At 33.9% G+C, this 16654-nt stretch overlaps 2 protein-coding genes across 2 annotated transcripts; both read left to right on the forward strand.

Moving 5' to 3' along the window:
* The first annotated feature begins 1715 nt into the window (after nt 1-1715).
* On the forward strand, nt 1716-9786 carry LOC108200440 (C2 and GRAM domain-containing protein At1g03370). The gene is made up of 9 exons (XM_017368594.2): nt 1716-2471; nt 3013-4263; nt 5127-5309; nt 5430-5713; nt 5807-5923; nt 6144-6406; nt 7515-7755; nt 8935-9204; nt 9313-9786. Exons 1-9 carry the CDS (start codon nt 2123-2125, stop codon nt 9502-9504), a joined length of 3150 nt encoding a protein of 1049 aa, XP_017224083.1. The 5' UTR covers nt 1716-2122; the 3' UTR covers nt 9505-9786.
* A 2361-nt stretch (nt 9787-12147) lies between these two features.
* LOC108204560 (protein phosphatase 1 regulatory inhibitor subunit PPP1R8 homolog) lies at nt 12148-14858 on the forward strand. The gene is made up of 3 exons (XM_017374103.2): nt 12148-12302; nt 12546-13185; nt 13688-14858. Exons 2-3 carry the CDS (start codon nt 12710-12712, stop codon nt 14517-14519), a joined length of 1308 nt encoding a protein of 435 aa, XP_017229592.1. The 5' UTR covers nt 12148-12302; nt 12546-12709; the 3' UTR covers nt 14520-14858.
* Nucleotides 14859-16654: the final 1796 nt, after the last annotated feature.

Raw genomic sequence — 16654 nt, forward strand, 5'->3', positions numbered from 1 at the left:
CGATCTTCCTATGAGTTATTTCTGAAATGAGCTGCAAAGGCGTGTAACCTCCTGTCTGGAATGCAGCCCAGGGACGGAGGTAGGGGTGGCCGGGAGTTGCCTCGGTCATTCCAAATCTGGATATAATGTTTATATCCACGGGGCACGGTCTCCATTAAGATTTAAGCCTTAATCGGTGAAAAAAACATTTTTTTCTGAAAAATCGGTCAAAGACGGGCGGGATTCATAGGTCAAAAGACGGTAAAATCGGTAAAAATTGATAAATAATCCGTAAATTTAAAAAAAAAATTAAAATCCATGATAAAAAAATTTAAAAATTTAAAAATATTTTTTAGACACATTGTCCTATTGTCTTATAATTGACCTATATATTTAGAAAATAGATATTTTGTGGATAAAGATTTTTTAATTTATATGATTATATATCTATTCTAAATATAAATATAAATATATTTATATTTATCTAGTTAAAAAAATAATATTAAATTGATTCCGATTAATCCCCGATTATCCGATTAATCGCTAGACGGTGTCTTTACCGACTAAGTTCGATTCTCGTTTTTTACAACACTGTTAAAAACTGGTAATATAAGGCTAAATTTAATTGATTCTCTAAATTTCGCACCTTCAAAAATTCAAATCTATTAAAAAAATGCGTGAAAATCATTGTTGTTTCGAAATTTCATGAATTTGACCTTAAAATCAGATTATTTTTGTCTTTATAATTTATATGTTTTAAATTAATAAAATCACACAAAAATATTTAAAAATATTTATATACTTTTACTAAACGAGTCCATAAAAAATTTCGCCCCTCGTTCTCCGAAACCTAGCTCCCTCTGAATGCAGCAGCTTGATCCCCGATATACAAATGCACAATATTTTTATTGACGGAATGAAACATTACATGGTTATCTTTTTATTTGAAAGCATACCAATTTTTTCTATAACTATACGCATGTATTTTGTAGATACTTTTCTATATTTCAAATATATAAGTTTTCATTATTATGATCAAATTTAAAGAACACTTCATTTAAAAAAAAATGATAGATTTTATAAAATAATACTCCCTCCGTCCCCCTGAGTTATATACATTGGGGGACGGGGACGCGACATGGATTTTAATGCTCCCGTAAAGTGTAGTTCTATAACTTATTTTTAATTTTTTAACCTGTATAAAAGTTTGAATGTTATATTTTTATTCAAGAAAAGAAAATTTTAAAAATAAGTTATAGAACTATATTTTATAAGAGTATTGAAGTGCGTGTCGAGCAGTGAAAAAGAAACATATAAAAATAAATGGGACAGAGGGAGTAAATAATTTCTTGAATAATCCAATTAAGAAAATCTTTATCCTAAATAATTTTTTATAAAACTCATTTACTCTCACACATATATATAAGATTAATTTAATTTTATATTAAATAAATTATATGTAAATTTTATCGTTTTCAATCGAAAACTGAACTTACCAAAATAGCTGCTTTTCAAAATTGTATCTCTGATTTTTTATTTTTTTTTGATGGATGAATCTCTGATACTTAAAATACATACACAAATGACAATAAAATATCTTTATATATCTTATTAAATTAAATAAAATAACAACTGTAAAATTTCAGCAATGCATACAATATATCCATACTCCTAAAGTCTAAAGTGAGCCAGCCAAGCCAATCAAATACAAACCAGCCCACAAAACTAATAAAAATTGTTCTTGTTTTCAATTTCAAAGCCTCTCCTTAATATTAAGAATTTATTCCCTTAATTTGTCACTAATCAATTTGAATTTCAAATTTCATTCTTCGGTGATCATAAGCTTTCGTGGCAATTCTTGAAATTTCATGAGCTTTCTTTTCTGGGTATTTTGTTAGATTCTTCCTTTTCTATTTTCACAAGATCCCAGAAAGCTTAGATTTTCACACCCTTTCCATCTTTTGTCCCATTTTGTGTCTTTAACTGTGTGTTAGAATATGTAACCTTTGTACATGTGTATCATCATTCTCTTGCAACCTTTTCATGTGACCTGGTCTTTTCTTGACATGCATAGCCTATGTATATAATCATGTGTATATATGTCTGTTGGGTTATTCATGATTTTGTGTTTTGCATGTGAATTATGAAGCTTTTAGTTCGTGTGATTGAAGCTAGAAATATACCTGCAATGGATCAAAATGGCTTTAGTGATCCATATGTCAAAGTTAAAATAGGGAAACAAAAGTTTAAAAGTAAAGTGGTGAAGAAAACTTTGAATCCTATGTGGTGTGAAGAATTTTCCTTGAAGGTGGAAGATTTAAAAGATGTGCTTAAGGTGTATGTACTGGATGAAGACAAGTTTCGAAAAGATGATTTTGTTGGACTTGTTGAATTCCCAGTTTCGCAGGTTTTTGATGCAGAAGGTCAGTCATTAGGCACTACTTGGTACACCTTGAAACCGAAGAATAAAAAGGCGAAGATTAAGGAATGTGGTAAGTCTTGATTATACTCTAATTTGATATATAGGTGATGGTCTGTCTTTTCTTGTAGTTAGATACTTAATATGTTTGTTTAAGTACACATTAATTTAGCTTATAAACTATCATACGGTCGATGTAGCAATGTGATGGTGGTTTGCAATTTGTACCTGAAAATTTGCAGTTGATTTGTGGGCTCTAATGGTTCTTAGTGGAACACGATACATATAGGTTGTGGTTGCAAAATTTGAAAATTGCATATTTTATTTATAGGCTTATTGGGGTAATTTGAAAATTTCAGATTTTACTTATCGCTTTTATATTATGCTTGCTATGCTAGTAAATATGTGTTTTCTGCTGGAGCTCTTCTGATGTGTTTTTTATACTTATTTAAAGTAAAATCTTATTTGGAGTTCATTAGTTATGTTGCTTCTCATGGAGTTGTTCTTATTTTATTATGTAGTTGCTCTGGTAATTCTTATAACTGATATTTGTCTGCCCACAGATGTAGACTTATAATTATGTTTACTTGTGGTTTTTTGATATATTTTACTAGGTGAAATACTTCTTACTGTCTGTTTCTCACATAGCAATTCTGTTATGGATATGCAATCTCTTGATAGCAATGCGTCAGGAAATTTTGATACTCAATCTGATTATTCACGACTAAGATCCTTATGTAGTCAGCCTTCTTCAGTCAAACTTGATGAAGTCGCTCCTCCCAAGGAGGAGAAGCCACAAAAGCAAAAATTTGCAGAAAAAATTGCTCATATTTTCAACAAAAATTCTGATGTCAGCAACAAAATTTCTGATGCACTGTCTAGAACCTCTAGTAAAGCAACAAATTTACCAGAGGTACCTGAGACTGCCAACAAGGAGTCTCATGGGGAAAAGTCTGAAGAGTCATCATCATCTGGTTCTTATGAAGAAATGATGAAAACCATGGAAAACAGAGATCAAGGAAGTGAAATGCCGAACAATCTTCCTGGTGGAGTAGTTCTAGACCAACTTTATGCTATTGCTTCGTCCGAAATGAACTCTTTACTCTTTTCGCCAGATTCAACCATCATCAAGTCTTTGGCAGATGTACAGAAAACTACAGAATTGCAGATAGGACCTTGGAAATTCGAGAATGGTGGCGAGACCCTGAAAAGAGTAATTACTTGTACAAAATCTGCTACTAAATTAGTTAAGGCTTTAAAAGCCACTGAGGAGCAGACATATTTAAAAGCAGATGGGAGGGGTTTTGCAGTCTTAGCAAGTGTAAGCACTCCAGATGCTCCGTATGGGGGCTGCTTTAAGACAGAAGTGCTTTACTGCATCACTCCAGGTCCTGACCTGCCTTCAGGAGAACAGTCTTCTCAACTTGTAGTATCGTGGCGGATAAACTTTTTGCAGAGTACTATGATGAAAGGTATGATAGAAAATGGTGCAAAACAAGGTATAAGGGACAGCTTTGAGCAGTTTACCACATTATTAGCGGAGAGAGTAAACCCAGCTGATGTAAAGGGCAATGCTTCTGAAAAGGAACAAGCTTTGGCATCTCTACAAGGGGAGCCCCAATCAGACTGGAAACTTGCAATTCAGTATTTTGGTAATTTAACATGTATATCCGCCATCGTTATTGGATTGTACGTCCTTGTACATCTGTTCCTAGCCACGCCTAGCACAATACAAGGGCTTGAGTTTGTTGGGTTAGACTTGCCAGATTCAATTGGTGAACTGATTGTTTCTGGAGTGTTTGTTCTCCAAGGTGAAAGGTTTCTGGCACTTATATCACGTTTTATGCAGGCGAGGAGGCAGAAAGGTAGGTCACTTCAGCATACTATCTTCTTCACTAACTAGTGCAAAAATAGTGTGTAAGATATAAACTTTACAATAATATCATTGATCTTTTAGTCTCTTTTTACCTGGTGCAGACAATAGACAAAGTTTGTTCTACATGCAATGCAATTTTGATGTTTTTTTTCCATTCTCGATTCTAACTGCATTGTTTTCATTTTCTTTTCCCATTAAGAACAGAATGAGCTACTTAAAGTATCAAATAATTGGCATTGAATCATGATGCTCATTCCATAGGCTTATTCCATTATGCACTCAACCCCTACTTTCCTCTTTCACACCTGCCTTTTGGTGTCATGCAACTTAAGCTTGCACCTGATTGTATTCTCTACATCTTTTAGAATTACACGCTGCAACTCAACTGTGGAGGGTTGACTGTTTCTTTTTGCCTGTGCTATCTATTCAGTATCCAGGGGCGAGTCAACATTCATCCTTCTGTGGAATACTCATGCACCTTTTTATGTTTTGATAAACTAAGAATTTTGTATTATGTATTGTGATGCATGAAAGTGTACATGGTCTCCCCCAACCTGTCCCCCTAAACGAAAATGGATGATAGTCTTAACTGGAATCTCTTGGGTCGACAGACTCCGAACTTTGTCTACTTCTCTCTCAAGTTTCTTCTTTATATCACAATGGGACTATGGTAGGGTTGTAGAACTATGGGATAAAGAAGAATTATTAGTGTCGTGAGGGGTTCTTAAATAATATGGTGCAGTGATTCAAATGGGTGCAGTGATTCAAATGCATTCATGGGATGAGAAACATAAATAATTTTTTAGCCCACATTCGCCGAAGTGTTTTATCTAATTTTTTTTATTTATATAGGCAGCGATCATGGGGTTAAAGCACAAGGAGACGGGTGGTTGCTAACTGTTGCCTTGCTAGAAGGAAACAATATGGCAGCTGTTGATCCAAGTGGGCTGTCTGATCCTTATGTGGTGTTCAGCTGTAACGGCAGAACTAGATCCAGTTCAATTAAATTTCAGACATCTGATCCGCAGTGGAATGGTTAGTTATATGATTTAGTATATTCATTATATAACACTCGCTTCGTTGCTTAATTGAATAGGCTCATAAACATAAAAAATAGTGGAAATGCTTTATCTTGACATGGCCATAATTTTGTAGAAATATTTGAATTTGATGCCATGGATGAGCCTCCATCTGTGATGGATGTGAATGTCTATGATTTTGATGGACCGTTTGATGAAGCTACATCCCTGGGACATGGTGAAATCAATTTTGTGAAAACTAACATATCAGAACTATCGGATGTGTGGTTTCCTCTTCAAGGAAATTTAGCTCAAGCTTGTCAGTCAAAATTGCATCTAAGAATTTTCTTGAATGATACAAGGGGTAGCAATGTTGTTAAAGAATATTTAAGTAAGATGGAGAAAGAGGTCGGAAAGAAGGTACATAACTACTTCCTATTTACTACAAATATTACGTATTCTATTATTTTCTCTGTCTAACGTCTCTCATTAATTTCTTACGTGTATTGACAGATAAAATTGCGGTCTCCTCAAACAAATTCAGCATTTCAGAAATTATTCAAACTACCACCAGAAGAATTTCTAATCAATGACTTCACATGTCAATTGAAACGTAAATTGCCTCTGCAGGTACCGTAAAACAGTTGCTTTTTGATAGCAACTGTCAAAAAATGATGGTTGACGCGTCGATTGACACATTGAGTGTGTAGTGTACTAAACGATGTAAATACTTGAGATTTATGCATCTGTTAAGTATATCAAATAAATGATTCACATTTTGTAGTTTTTATTTTGTTATGCAGAGAATCTTCAATCTTCAGGCTCACACAATTGTAATTTTTCTACTCAGGGTCGTCTATTTTTGTCAGCAAGAATAATTGGATTTCATTCTGATCTTTTTGGACGGAAGACAAGATTTTTTTTCCTCTGGGAAGACATAGAAAGCATTCAAGTAGACCCTCCTACTTTGTCATCAATGGGTAGTCCAATTATTGTTATGACTTTACGACCTGGTAGGGGTCTAGATGCAAAACATGGTGCAAAAACTCATGATACTGAAGGCAGGCTGAAGTTCCATTTTCAGTCTTTTGTGTCTTTCAATGTTGCACACAGGTAATGATTTCTTATTACAAGGTATTCAAGAACATTTTTATCCAATAAGCTTATCTTACTCCTGGATTTCCAAATTGTAAACTTATTTACTATTCCACAACATAAGATAAAATAAGTTTTGATCCCCCCCCCCCCCCCCCCACACACACACACACAGCCTCCAAGTATCTGAATAACTAATGATATCTTAAACATACGAGAGCTTTGTTATAATTCCTGTATATAAAAGTAAATATCATATTTGAAACTAATTGAGAAAATTCAACGATGCTAGACTATACATGGCTATGAACCAGGAGGAGTATTTTAATCCATGTGCTAGACTATACATGGGTATGAACAGGAGGAGTATTTAAATAATTTCCTAATATTTATAGTTCTCTATATTTGGCTGCTTCTTGAACCCACTCTATTGTTGTCAAGTATGTCTAGTTACTTAAAGGCTATGGTGACAAAAGTTTATTTTCCTTTATTAAGTCATTTCTGTGTTATCTTATTGTTTTTTCAAGTTTAATGATATGGAATCCCTTGGACTCAACAATAATATAGGGTACACGTAGTTTACATTTTCCTTAGTATAAATATAATTGGAAATAATATTCTGCAATATTTGCAATATATGAAGTGAGATATGTATTCTTGCATATAAAATTTCGTTAGTTTGATTATTGAAATTCTTAAGTATGTGCTAAAAAGTATGCATAAGAGGACTAACCAAATGGGTGTGATAAAGTGGAAAGCAATAAAAATGTAGGAACCAAAGGGTTTGGATGTGTTTGCCTGAGCATTTTATTAGTTGCTTGATTTCACTTCTTTTTTTCAACAATTTTTTTTTTTACTTGGCTCATAGGTATTTCTGTACACTAGACAAACTTAATGAGCTTCCATTTTTATATTTTGTACTCTTAGATGAACAGAAGGCATGCCACATGTGACATGTCCTTATAGCGACTGCATCTTTATTTCTGCTGATTCAGAACTTTGACCCCTTATCCTTACTATCAAGGGCATTTATAGATTGCAATTATGTTCCAGTTGGTTGTCAATTATGATTTCAGTATTATACAATAGAATATATGTTATTTTAAGGGATAATGTGTAATAATAGGACAATCATGGCTCTATGGAAGGCAAAATCCTTGACTCCTGAGCAGAAGGTACGGATAGCTGAACAGGAAGCTGGAGGTAAGGAACTCCATATACTTGAAGACGAATCCTTTAGCAAAAGCCAGCATGTATCTGAAGATGAATCAGATACCAAAGGACTCCAAAGTGAGGATAATGGGTCATTATTTGGCTTTGGGGATGTTGGCATGTCTGTGATTTATAGTTCTGTTCTCTCCGTTCCTGTGAGTGTGTTTCCCTCCTTTATATATCTGCAGTTATTCCAAATATGTATAGTGTATTTATGTTTATAGATCACAAGTGGTTCTAGTTGTGAGCACTAATGCATGTGCTGGGAATGTGTACTATTGCCTAAGTGAAAACCTCTATTATTACGACATCAGATTAAAGACGAACACCGGTCATACCTCTATTAGTTCGCTGTCATATTAGAGAAGAACAACGGTCACCATTTGGTATGGCCGGTATTTGGAACCAACGACCTGGATGAATCTGTTGCTAACGCAATAAGAAACATATAAACCAGATGATGATGTAAATTACATGGGAGTACTATTGCTATTTCTTGTATCCTATATATTTGACCTAAATATGCAGAATCCTAATTGACTTAAATATGCTGATAATCAAGAACTAAAATAAAGGTAGTAATAGAGGGACTGTCAGTTGTATGTGGCTAGACCTTATATTCATAGTCAACAGGCAAAGAACATTGGCCTACTCGTATAAACTAGACAAATAGCTAAACTGTAGCTACAATCAACTTTTTTTTATGCGCATGGGATAAATAACAATTCTGGACGCAAGTCACTTTTTGGCAGATAAAGCATCTTAAGTTGCGCATGTCCCTGTTCACTCATAATAAGAATGCCTCTTTCTGTATTGTACAGCAAACATAATTGATGTCTACTCACTAGGTAATATGACTCCGTGAAAACATCAAAAAATCATTTGGAACAAGTCCTCATTATATGCTACTATATACACTAAAAATAGGGTGTGATGTTTCCTGTTTAGTCTTTGTGAAAGTGTTCCAAATTTTGCCTCAATATAACCAGTATAGTGGCTGTATAACCCAATGTCCTGGGTATTTGATAAACTTTCAGTTATTTACAAGGCTAAATGTAGCCCTCACAGATATTGAAAAGTATAATTAATATACGGAGAGTATTGCAAAGCATAATCATTAATTGGTGTTAACTGATGCAGGTAATGCCAAATGACTACTTAACTGTGGATTCATCTATAGTATGTAGCAGTACTAAATAATAAAATTTTATTATAATCCCAAATGAGAACTAGACATTTATATGCTTATATTTTTAAACAAATAGCTTTGAAGACATTCGCATGTTCTAGATATTTAAGCCAATGTTAAGTACAAATAATACTATCTCTTTCAGGTTGACTCTGTTATGGAGTTATTCGGTGGAAATGAATTAGAGCAGAAGGCTATGGAAACAGCTGGTTGTATTAATTATTCTCAAAGCCCGTGGGAGTCAGAAAAGGCAGACATATACGAGAGGCAGATCTATTTTAGATCAAAACAAATTTCACAGTACAGAGGAGAAGTGACAAGCACACAACAAAAATCTCGTCTTTCTGATATTGATGGTTGGGCTATTGAAGAAGTTATGACGTTCCATGGGATCCCACTTAGCGATCACTTCAATGTATGATATACTAATAGATCAAATGCTTTTGAAAACGATAAAAAAAGGTTGTATTTCTATAGTCAGTGTCTTGCATTATGGTCATCTCATGTCTTATTAATGTTACAGGTTCACCTAAAATACCATATTGAAGATGACGCGAGAGGCATGGGATGCAATGTTCAAGTTTTTCTTGGAATAGCATGGTTGAAAGGCACTAAACAAAAGAAAAGGTTCACAAAGAACATTTTCTCAAATATGCAAGAGAAACTTAAGGTTATGTTCAGTATAGTTGAGAAGGAATATGCATCAGCAAAGTAGATATCTGAATTTGGTGAGGACATGTCATCATTCACCGGTCACTCAACTCTATCATATGATTTACCCGATGAGCTTTCCATGCAGACCGAAGCTTTTTTGTATGGTGCATTATCATGCATCTTCGTCGCAGTTTTGAAATCATGTGGATATACGCTTTTAACACAGAGTAATGCGGTGTATAGGTTTGTGAAGGTGGCAGAAGTCTTGGAACATAGGTTAATTACCAATTGCAGTACTGAAATGTCTATAAAGCTTAGGTTGGTTTGTACTTTATTTGTGTATAAAGCTTAGGTTGTTTTGTACTTTATTAGGTGCTGATTAGTATGATCTTTTTCTTACATTTGTAATTCATATTATTTATCTTATGTGTTCATGTAACTCTTAGTATTTTACATATAATCACCAACCAAAGAGATGCTCTTGCCGGCTAAATTTATACACAATTTCCTTAAACTTAACAGTGCAATTATCCAGAAAAATTGGCTAAAATAAGAGTCAATATATCAACTAATTTTGTTAAATTTCTACCTCCAATCATATAAACTATCTCATAAGAATCATATCTTACATAAAATTTTATTCAATTATTATTTTATATCATTTTTTCGAAATTGTGTTGAATGTTTGAAAAAAATAATTACAATAATTGTGATTATTGTGTTTGGAAAGGGAAGACAAGGATCTTCTTTATACGAAAGAATATTATCGGTCTATATTTGTTATAGAGTAGCCTCTAAATAAAAAAGATAGAATTTTGCATACACGACAATGTATTAGAGGAGAGACACTATATTGGTATCAGAGGAGATAGTAATTTTGAGTAACCCTACACTCAAAAGACTAAAAATGCTAAACTACATTTAATGTCTCTAAAATATTTGAAAATCACTATAATTTATGATCATTTTGAGGGAAGTAAAAATCATCTTGTTACGATGATTATCAAATTTGAAAATGAGATGAGATGCAAGGATTTTGTGTTTCAGATATATTACCATATTTTGGAGACATATATGATGTCTTTGTTAAACCTAATTTCAGGTAATTATAAAGCAGTGTTCTTAATGAAAGAACTTGAGGTGTCCACCTCACAGTAGGTCCCACTAATCATGATAATTAAAGAAATAATATAAAAAATAAATTTTATAATATTATTTATTATTATTGTTGTGCATACGAATATTTTCGTACAAAATCAAAGGAAGAAGATGTAATGATCACGAATAATGATCAAACGAATACTAGCAACGATAATTTATAATTTTATAATTGTTAGTGTCAATAAACACATGATCTAATTAAGATGGACATATATGAATATAAATATAGGGAAATCTACAAAACTACCTACCTTTTCTTTTATTATTTTCAAAAATACTACCTTCCAGAATTATTTTTAAAAATACATTTTCATAAAATTTTTTTTTCAAAAATACGGTTTGCAACTTTTGCAACCTCATTTGCAACTCCAGGCGGCACCAGCCGTGTTGCAACCTCTTTTGCAACTTCATATGCAACCGAAATCCTGATTTGTAATTGCATATATGGTTGCATATGGTTGTATTCAGTTGCATATGGTTGCATTCAGTTGATTCTATTGCAATCTAATGGCCCCGCCAGGGGCACACCATACATCTGTTGTTACTTACAGTTTTCAGTTGCATTTAGTTGCAACTGAGGTTGCAAATGAAGTTGCAACTGCAGTTGCAAAAGTTGCAACTGCAGTTGCAACTTCATTTGCAACTGCAGTTGCAACTTCATTTGCAACCTCATTTGCGACTATATATAGTTTTCAGTTGCATTTAGTTGCAACTGAGGTTGCAAATATATATATATATATATATATATATATATATATCGAAACAGAGGTCGAAAATGACAACTGAAAACTAGAAGTTGCAACTTACAGTTTTCAGTTGAACTAGTTGCAATTGCAGTTGCAACTTTCTATTTTTATTTGCAACTTTTGCAACCTCATTTGCAACTTTTACGGCTGCGCCGCCCAAGGTTGCAAAAGTTGCAAACCGTATTTTTGAAAAAAAAAATTTATGAAAAGGTATTTTTAAAAACAATGAAAAAGATGGTAGTATTTTAAAAAAAATAATTTTACAGATGGGTATTTTTAAAAAGATCCCTATAATATATATTATTTGAGTTGAGTTATTTATAACACAATTTCATATACCCATTGCATTTGTTTCTCAAAAACTAATTATATTTGATTAGCTGTCAAGATTATATTCCTTTTATCAACCGAAAAATTATATTTTCTAATTGATAAAAACTCCTTTGATAATAAAAAGACATTAACCCACTGTCTTTGTCTAAAATAAATTTTGAAAAAAAAAATGATATATTTATTCATAGATTTAAAAAACAAACTAAGAACTACTCCCTCCGTTTTTGAATATCTGCCTTTTAATTTTTCGGCACATATTTTAAGGTGCTTTGATTAAATAGTTAGGAATGTTATTTTCAAATATTTCTTTTTGTAAATAAAAGTGTTGATATAATATTTTTATTCAGAAAAAGAAAATTTTAAAAAAAATATTTTTAACTATATAGTCAAAACACTGAAAAATGCGTGCCAAAAAGTCAAAAGGCGGAGGAAATAAGAAGTAAGAACATGATCCAGTTCGGGTCGGGTCATCTGATAATAAAGAGAAAACTGAGGTTCCTCTTTCTCATCCGCCTCTCGCTATCATCCCCGTGCGTGCATCTTTGATTCATATCGAGATGACTTACATATATGTCAATATATTCTAAGCTCTTTTTATCATCATCTTCTTCTTTAAAGGGTAATTATTATATCGTTACCTAATCTAATTTCAATTGCATTTGTCTGTTTATTAGGGCATATACATAATTACATACATGTGTTACTTTTTAACTGAAGTCACAATCTCTTTACTTTGATTTTAATTGCTTTATTGTCTGTCTTTATATGTATACCTTTTCTCAAATATATATGATTTGGTGATTTCTGTAGTTTTAAGTGCTGATTTGTAGTGTGATGCTGGTTTTTTTGTTGTTTTTTACAGACTAAATTGGTTAATTTTTAGTGGAGGATGACTGCGTATGTCGGGAATTGTAGCATTCTTGCTTAATTGCTTTGCTGGAGATAGTTGTGTGAGTTTGGGTTGTAATTGTGCACCCTAGGTGAGTTGGTAGTGGACTTTGATTTACGTGTTGAGGGAGATAGAAGATGTATGGAAGGTCGGGTCTTGATCGTTTTAAAAAGGCGCAGACTTTAGAACCATTTTCGGTTGCTACGGGTTCGACTGCCAAGACGACCGTACAATCTGCCTCTAATGCTGTTTCGCAACCTTTGGTTTCATTTCCTCGGTCGCAGATATCGAACCAGCCAGCCCAATACAAGAACGAACATCAGGTTTCTAGGGTACCTGTGGTGTCTGATGTATCTACTACACTTTCACTAGCTCAGAATGCTACCCAGATTGGAGGAGGACAGTCCACTTGGCAGCCTCCTGACTGGGCAATTGAGCCCCGTCCAGGAGTTCATTATCTTGATGTTTTGAAGGACGGCGAGGTTCTTGATCGGATTAATCTAGACAAGCGAAAGCACATTTTTGGGAGGCAGTTCCAAACTTGTGATTATGTGCTTGATCATCAATCTGTCTCACGCCAGCATGCAGCTGTAGTTCCTCACAAGAACGGAAGGTTTGCTCCTATCCACATATATATAGATCTTTTCCATCATCATCTATATGTTTTAGAAAACATTCTACTTGTTATGTATGATAGCATGATCTAGAGAAAAATAGCGACCAGGCTGACCGCACCTTTGGTACTTTATAGTGTCATCGTTGAACTTTCACGTGTCAGCCCAAAAGTTTTAATAGTCTTTTAACTTACATATTAATCTGGAAAATATGGATATGAAGAAAATTATAAATTGAGGACACATTTCCCCTGTAGGACACGTATAGCATTTGATGACATGTATTAATGCTGAACACTCTTGATGTGTCTGCATAGCAACTAGGTAACTAACATGTATTTGCAAGACAATGAGTAGAAATTATTGGACTTTAAGTTATTGAACTACATCCTACTGAATACAACTCACTGGTTTCATGATTTTATCTGCTCTATAAGCCAAAACTTATAAAACCTTCTCTGCTTTTTTGTGAATTAACCTTGTTTGTCACTCTTTCTACAGTGTTTATGTAATTGATTTAGGATCTGCCCATGGTACATTTGTTGCAAATGAGAGACTAACAAAAGACTCTCCGGTTGAACTTGAGGCTGGGCAGTCGTTGCGTTTTGCTGCTTCAACAAGAGTCTATATTCTAAGAAAGAATGAAGCAGCCCTGTTCCCTGCACCTCCACAATTAAAAGACATAAGTATTCTTCCACCTCCGGACCCATCTGATGAAGAAGCTGTTTTGCTTTATAACACTTTTGTAAACCGTTATGGTCTGACAGACTCTGGGTTAGAATCTGAATCCAAGCAATTAGGAAACTCTTCAAGTAAAAGGCAAGGAACCCAGCAGAATGAGGAGAGGGCTGCCAAAAGATTAAGGAAAATAAAGGTGGCATTCAAGGATCAGGTTGGAGGAGAGCTGGTTGAGATTGTTGGGGTGTCTGATGGTGCAGATGTAGAAACTGAACCTGGTCCATTAGGAGTGAAAGAAGGAAGTCTGGTTGGGAAATATGAATCCCTTGTTCAAACCACGGTTATACCGAAAGGGAAGGAAGCAACTTCTGTGAAGGAAGTTAACCCATCCCAAAAAGGTGTCACAGATAAATTGAAAGAAGTTTTAAACAAAGTTAAAAATCCATCAAAAGGTGGAATTTACGACGACTTATATGGTGAGGCATTACCAGACAAAGTTGGTTCATCTTGGGCATATCCATCTGCTAGTGCTAGTGGTAGGCACCCTTCTCCAACTAAAAATTCAGAAACAAAGTCTCTTGGTTCCCTGACTAAAAAAACTGAAAGTAACTCATTGTATGATGACGATGAAAATGATGAAGATTTATTTGGGTAGCTGAGATGACAGAGAGCTTTCAGATGGTTAGTTTCCCATTTGCTTGTGTATTTAGACGAATTGAAAGTGGAAGAGTATACTTTCAGATGACAGAGAGCTTTCAGATGGTTAGTTTCTCATTTGCTTGTGAATTTAGACGAATTGAAAGTGGAAGAGTATATTTTGTAGACAATAGCAGGTGTGGTTTCCTGTTATAATTGATACAAAATTCATTCCCCATTTTACTTTGGGTTTAGAATTTGTCACCTGAAAAGAACTACAAATATATCTCGTACTTGGTGAGCTTTTCTTTTTTCTTTTAATTTTTGAATGCCAGATGCTGCTCTCATTTCTATCTGATTATCTTGTCCCGTGTTGCTCTAGTTATTAGGATATATGGAGATATCTCTTTACACGTTTTCTCTTTCTTTCTCACTTCTCTTTGTTTTTTTGGCTTGCATAAGTTTCTTGAGTTGATATATGGGTTAATTATCAAATTCATCACACGTTCAATAATAATATCAAGTGGACCATCGTTTTCCACGGGGTCTCACTCGACTCACGAAAGTGGATGAGTGATATCAATTAGGTCATCACCATTAAATTTATTCAATTTTTACAGAAAACGTAACGGGTGGGCCATGATATCGACATAGCGTGTGACAGGGTGCTGAGTTAGATATTGAACAAATAAATACATAGAATAAAAGCACTTTGTTAGCGAAAATAAAAACATTTTGACAAAAAAAATTGTTTAATTTATGTCTTAGTTTGTATATGTGTTAAAACCCTAATTATTATTCATGTATGGATTTTAGTATTAATTATTTGTCTAATGTCTAACTCAGCACTACGTCGCACAACCATGTCAACGTCATGGCCCATTGGTTACGTTTTCTGTCAAATATTTGAATGAATTTAGTGATGGTGACCTACTTGATATCACTAATTTATTTTAGTGAGTCGAGGGAGACCCCGTGTAGATCAGGGACCTAATTGATATTATTGAACGACTTAGATGATGAGTTTGATAATTCACCTGTTAATATATATAAGCTTCATAATGGGTCTCCTTGTTAATAGGCTTTTATTGAATTGATTATTTTATAGCTAAACTTAATATTTTTATATCATATTAAAATATACCTCTTACTCGGTACAGGTGGGATAAATTTATTTAGTTGAAATTATTTTTTCCTGGGATTGTTCATTTTGGTGCTTCAGTGACAGATTTACTGATGAATTGCTTCTTAGAAAGTGCTAAGAAGATTGATATCAAGAGTATAATCACATATATAGTAGAATACTAATATTAATGGTTTTAAATAAAATACCGAACTATCCAGTATGCCTATCAGCCACTAACAGAAAATGTTTACGTTGAGCATCCTCGGATACAATAAATGGCATGTTTTGGTGTTTGATCTCTTATGAAATTTCTCCATTTGTTTGAACTAATTGTGTAGTTCTGAACTTCTGATGTTGAAGTTTAAAATATAAAAAAAAAAATAAGAGAATGTATCATGTTGAATCTGTATATTTACTTATGATATGCATGCATTAATCATAATTGAATGTAATGCTTTACGAGAACATGATCACCAGTTCTTAGAGGGAATTACATGTTTTTCCTTATATGCCTCTGCTAATCAATGTTACCCTTTGTTTGATTTATTAGGCTCTCTTGTTTGAGTATTGCCTCTTCTTTATGAACTACTCTATGTTGATGCTTTGGCGTTTCCTCAGATCCTCCCTGTAGCCTAGCAGCAATATTGCTGATGCTGTTGAGTTATGAAAAAATCACTCATTATCCTCACTCCCAATCCTCCACACTTGTTAAACCACAACTTGACCCTTAGCATAGATTACCAGTGATGTAAATTCAACTCTACTGCTTTTGTTTCTTCTGCTAGTGCAATAGCGACAATGCTCGCTGCAACATACATCAGAAGTAGTGGAAGTGACGTGAATATATTATCTATATTGCTGTTCCTACTACTACTGTTGATGTATGTTGCATTGAGCATTGTCGCTAATGAGCCTCTGCCTTTGGCTCATAGATGGTCGGGATTGTTAGCTCTAAAGAATTGAGGCGACAGACATATATTGTCGCCCTCATTCTAATATCGGTCTATTGTCTTGAGCTGTGAAGGGAA

Source organism: Daucus carota, chromosome 1 (genome assembly GCF_001625215.2).
Source record: "Daucus carota subsp. sativus chromosome 1, DH1 v3.0, whole genome shotgun sequence".
Taxonomy (NCBI): domain Eukaryota; kingdom Viridiplantae; phylum Streptophyta; class Magnoliopsida; order Apiales; family Apiaceae; genus Daucus; species Daucus carota.

Excerpts from the sequence above, each read along its gene's own strand:
- LOC108200440 (XM_017368594.2), top strand. The coding sequence starts at position 2,123 with ATGAAGCTTTTAGTTCGTGTGATTGAAGCTAGAAATATACCTGCAATG. Across the intron at positions 2,472-3,012 it reads GGCGAAGATTAAGGAATGTG|GTGAAATACTTCTTACTGTC; the intron begins GTAAGTCTTGAT and ends ATATTTTACTAG. Across the intron at positions 7,756-8,934 it reads GTTCTGTTCTCTCCGTTCCT|GTTGACTCTGTTATGGAGTT; the intron begins GTGAGTGTGTTT and ends TATCTCTTTCAG.
- LOC108204560 (XM_017374103.2), top strand. The coding sequence starts at position 12,710 with ATGTATGGAAGGTCGGGTCTTGATCGTTTTAAAAAGGCGCAGACTTTA. Across the intron at positions 13,186-13,687 it reads GTTCCTCACAAGAACGGAAG|TGTTTATGTAATTGATTTAG; the intron begins GTTTGCTCCTAT and ends CTCTTTCTACAG.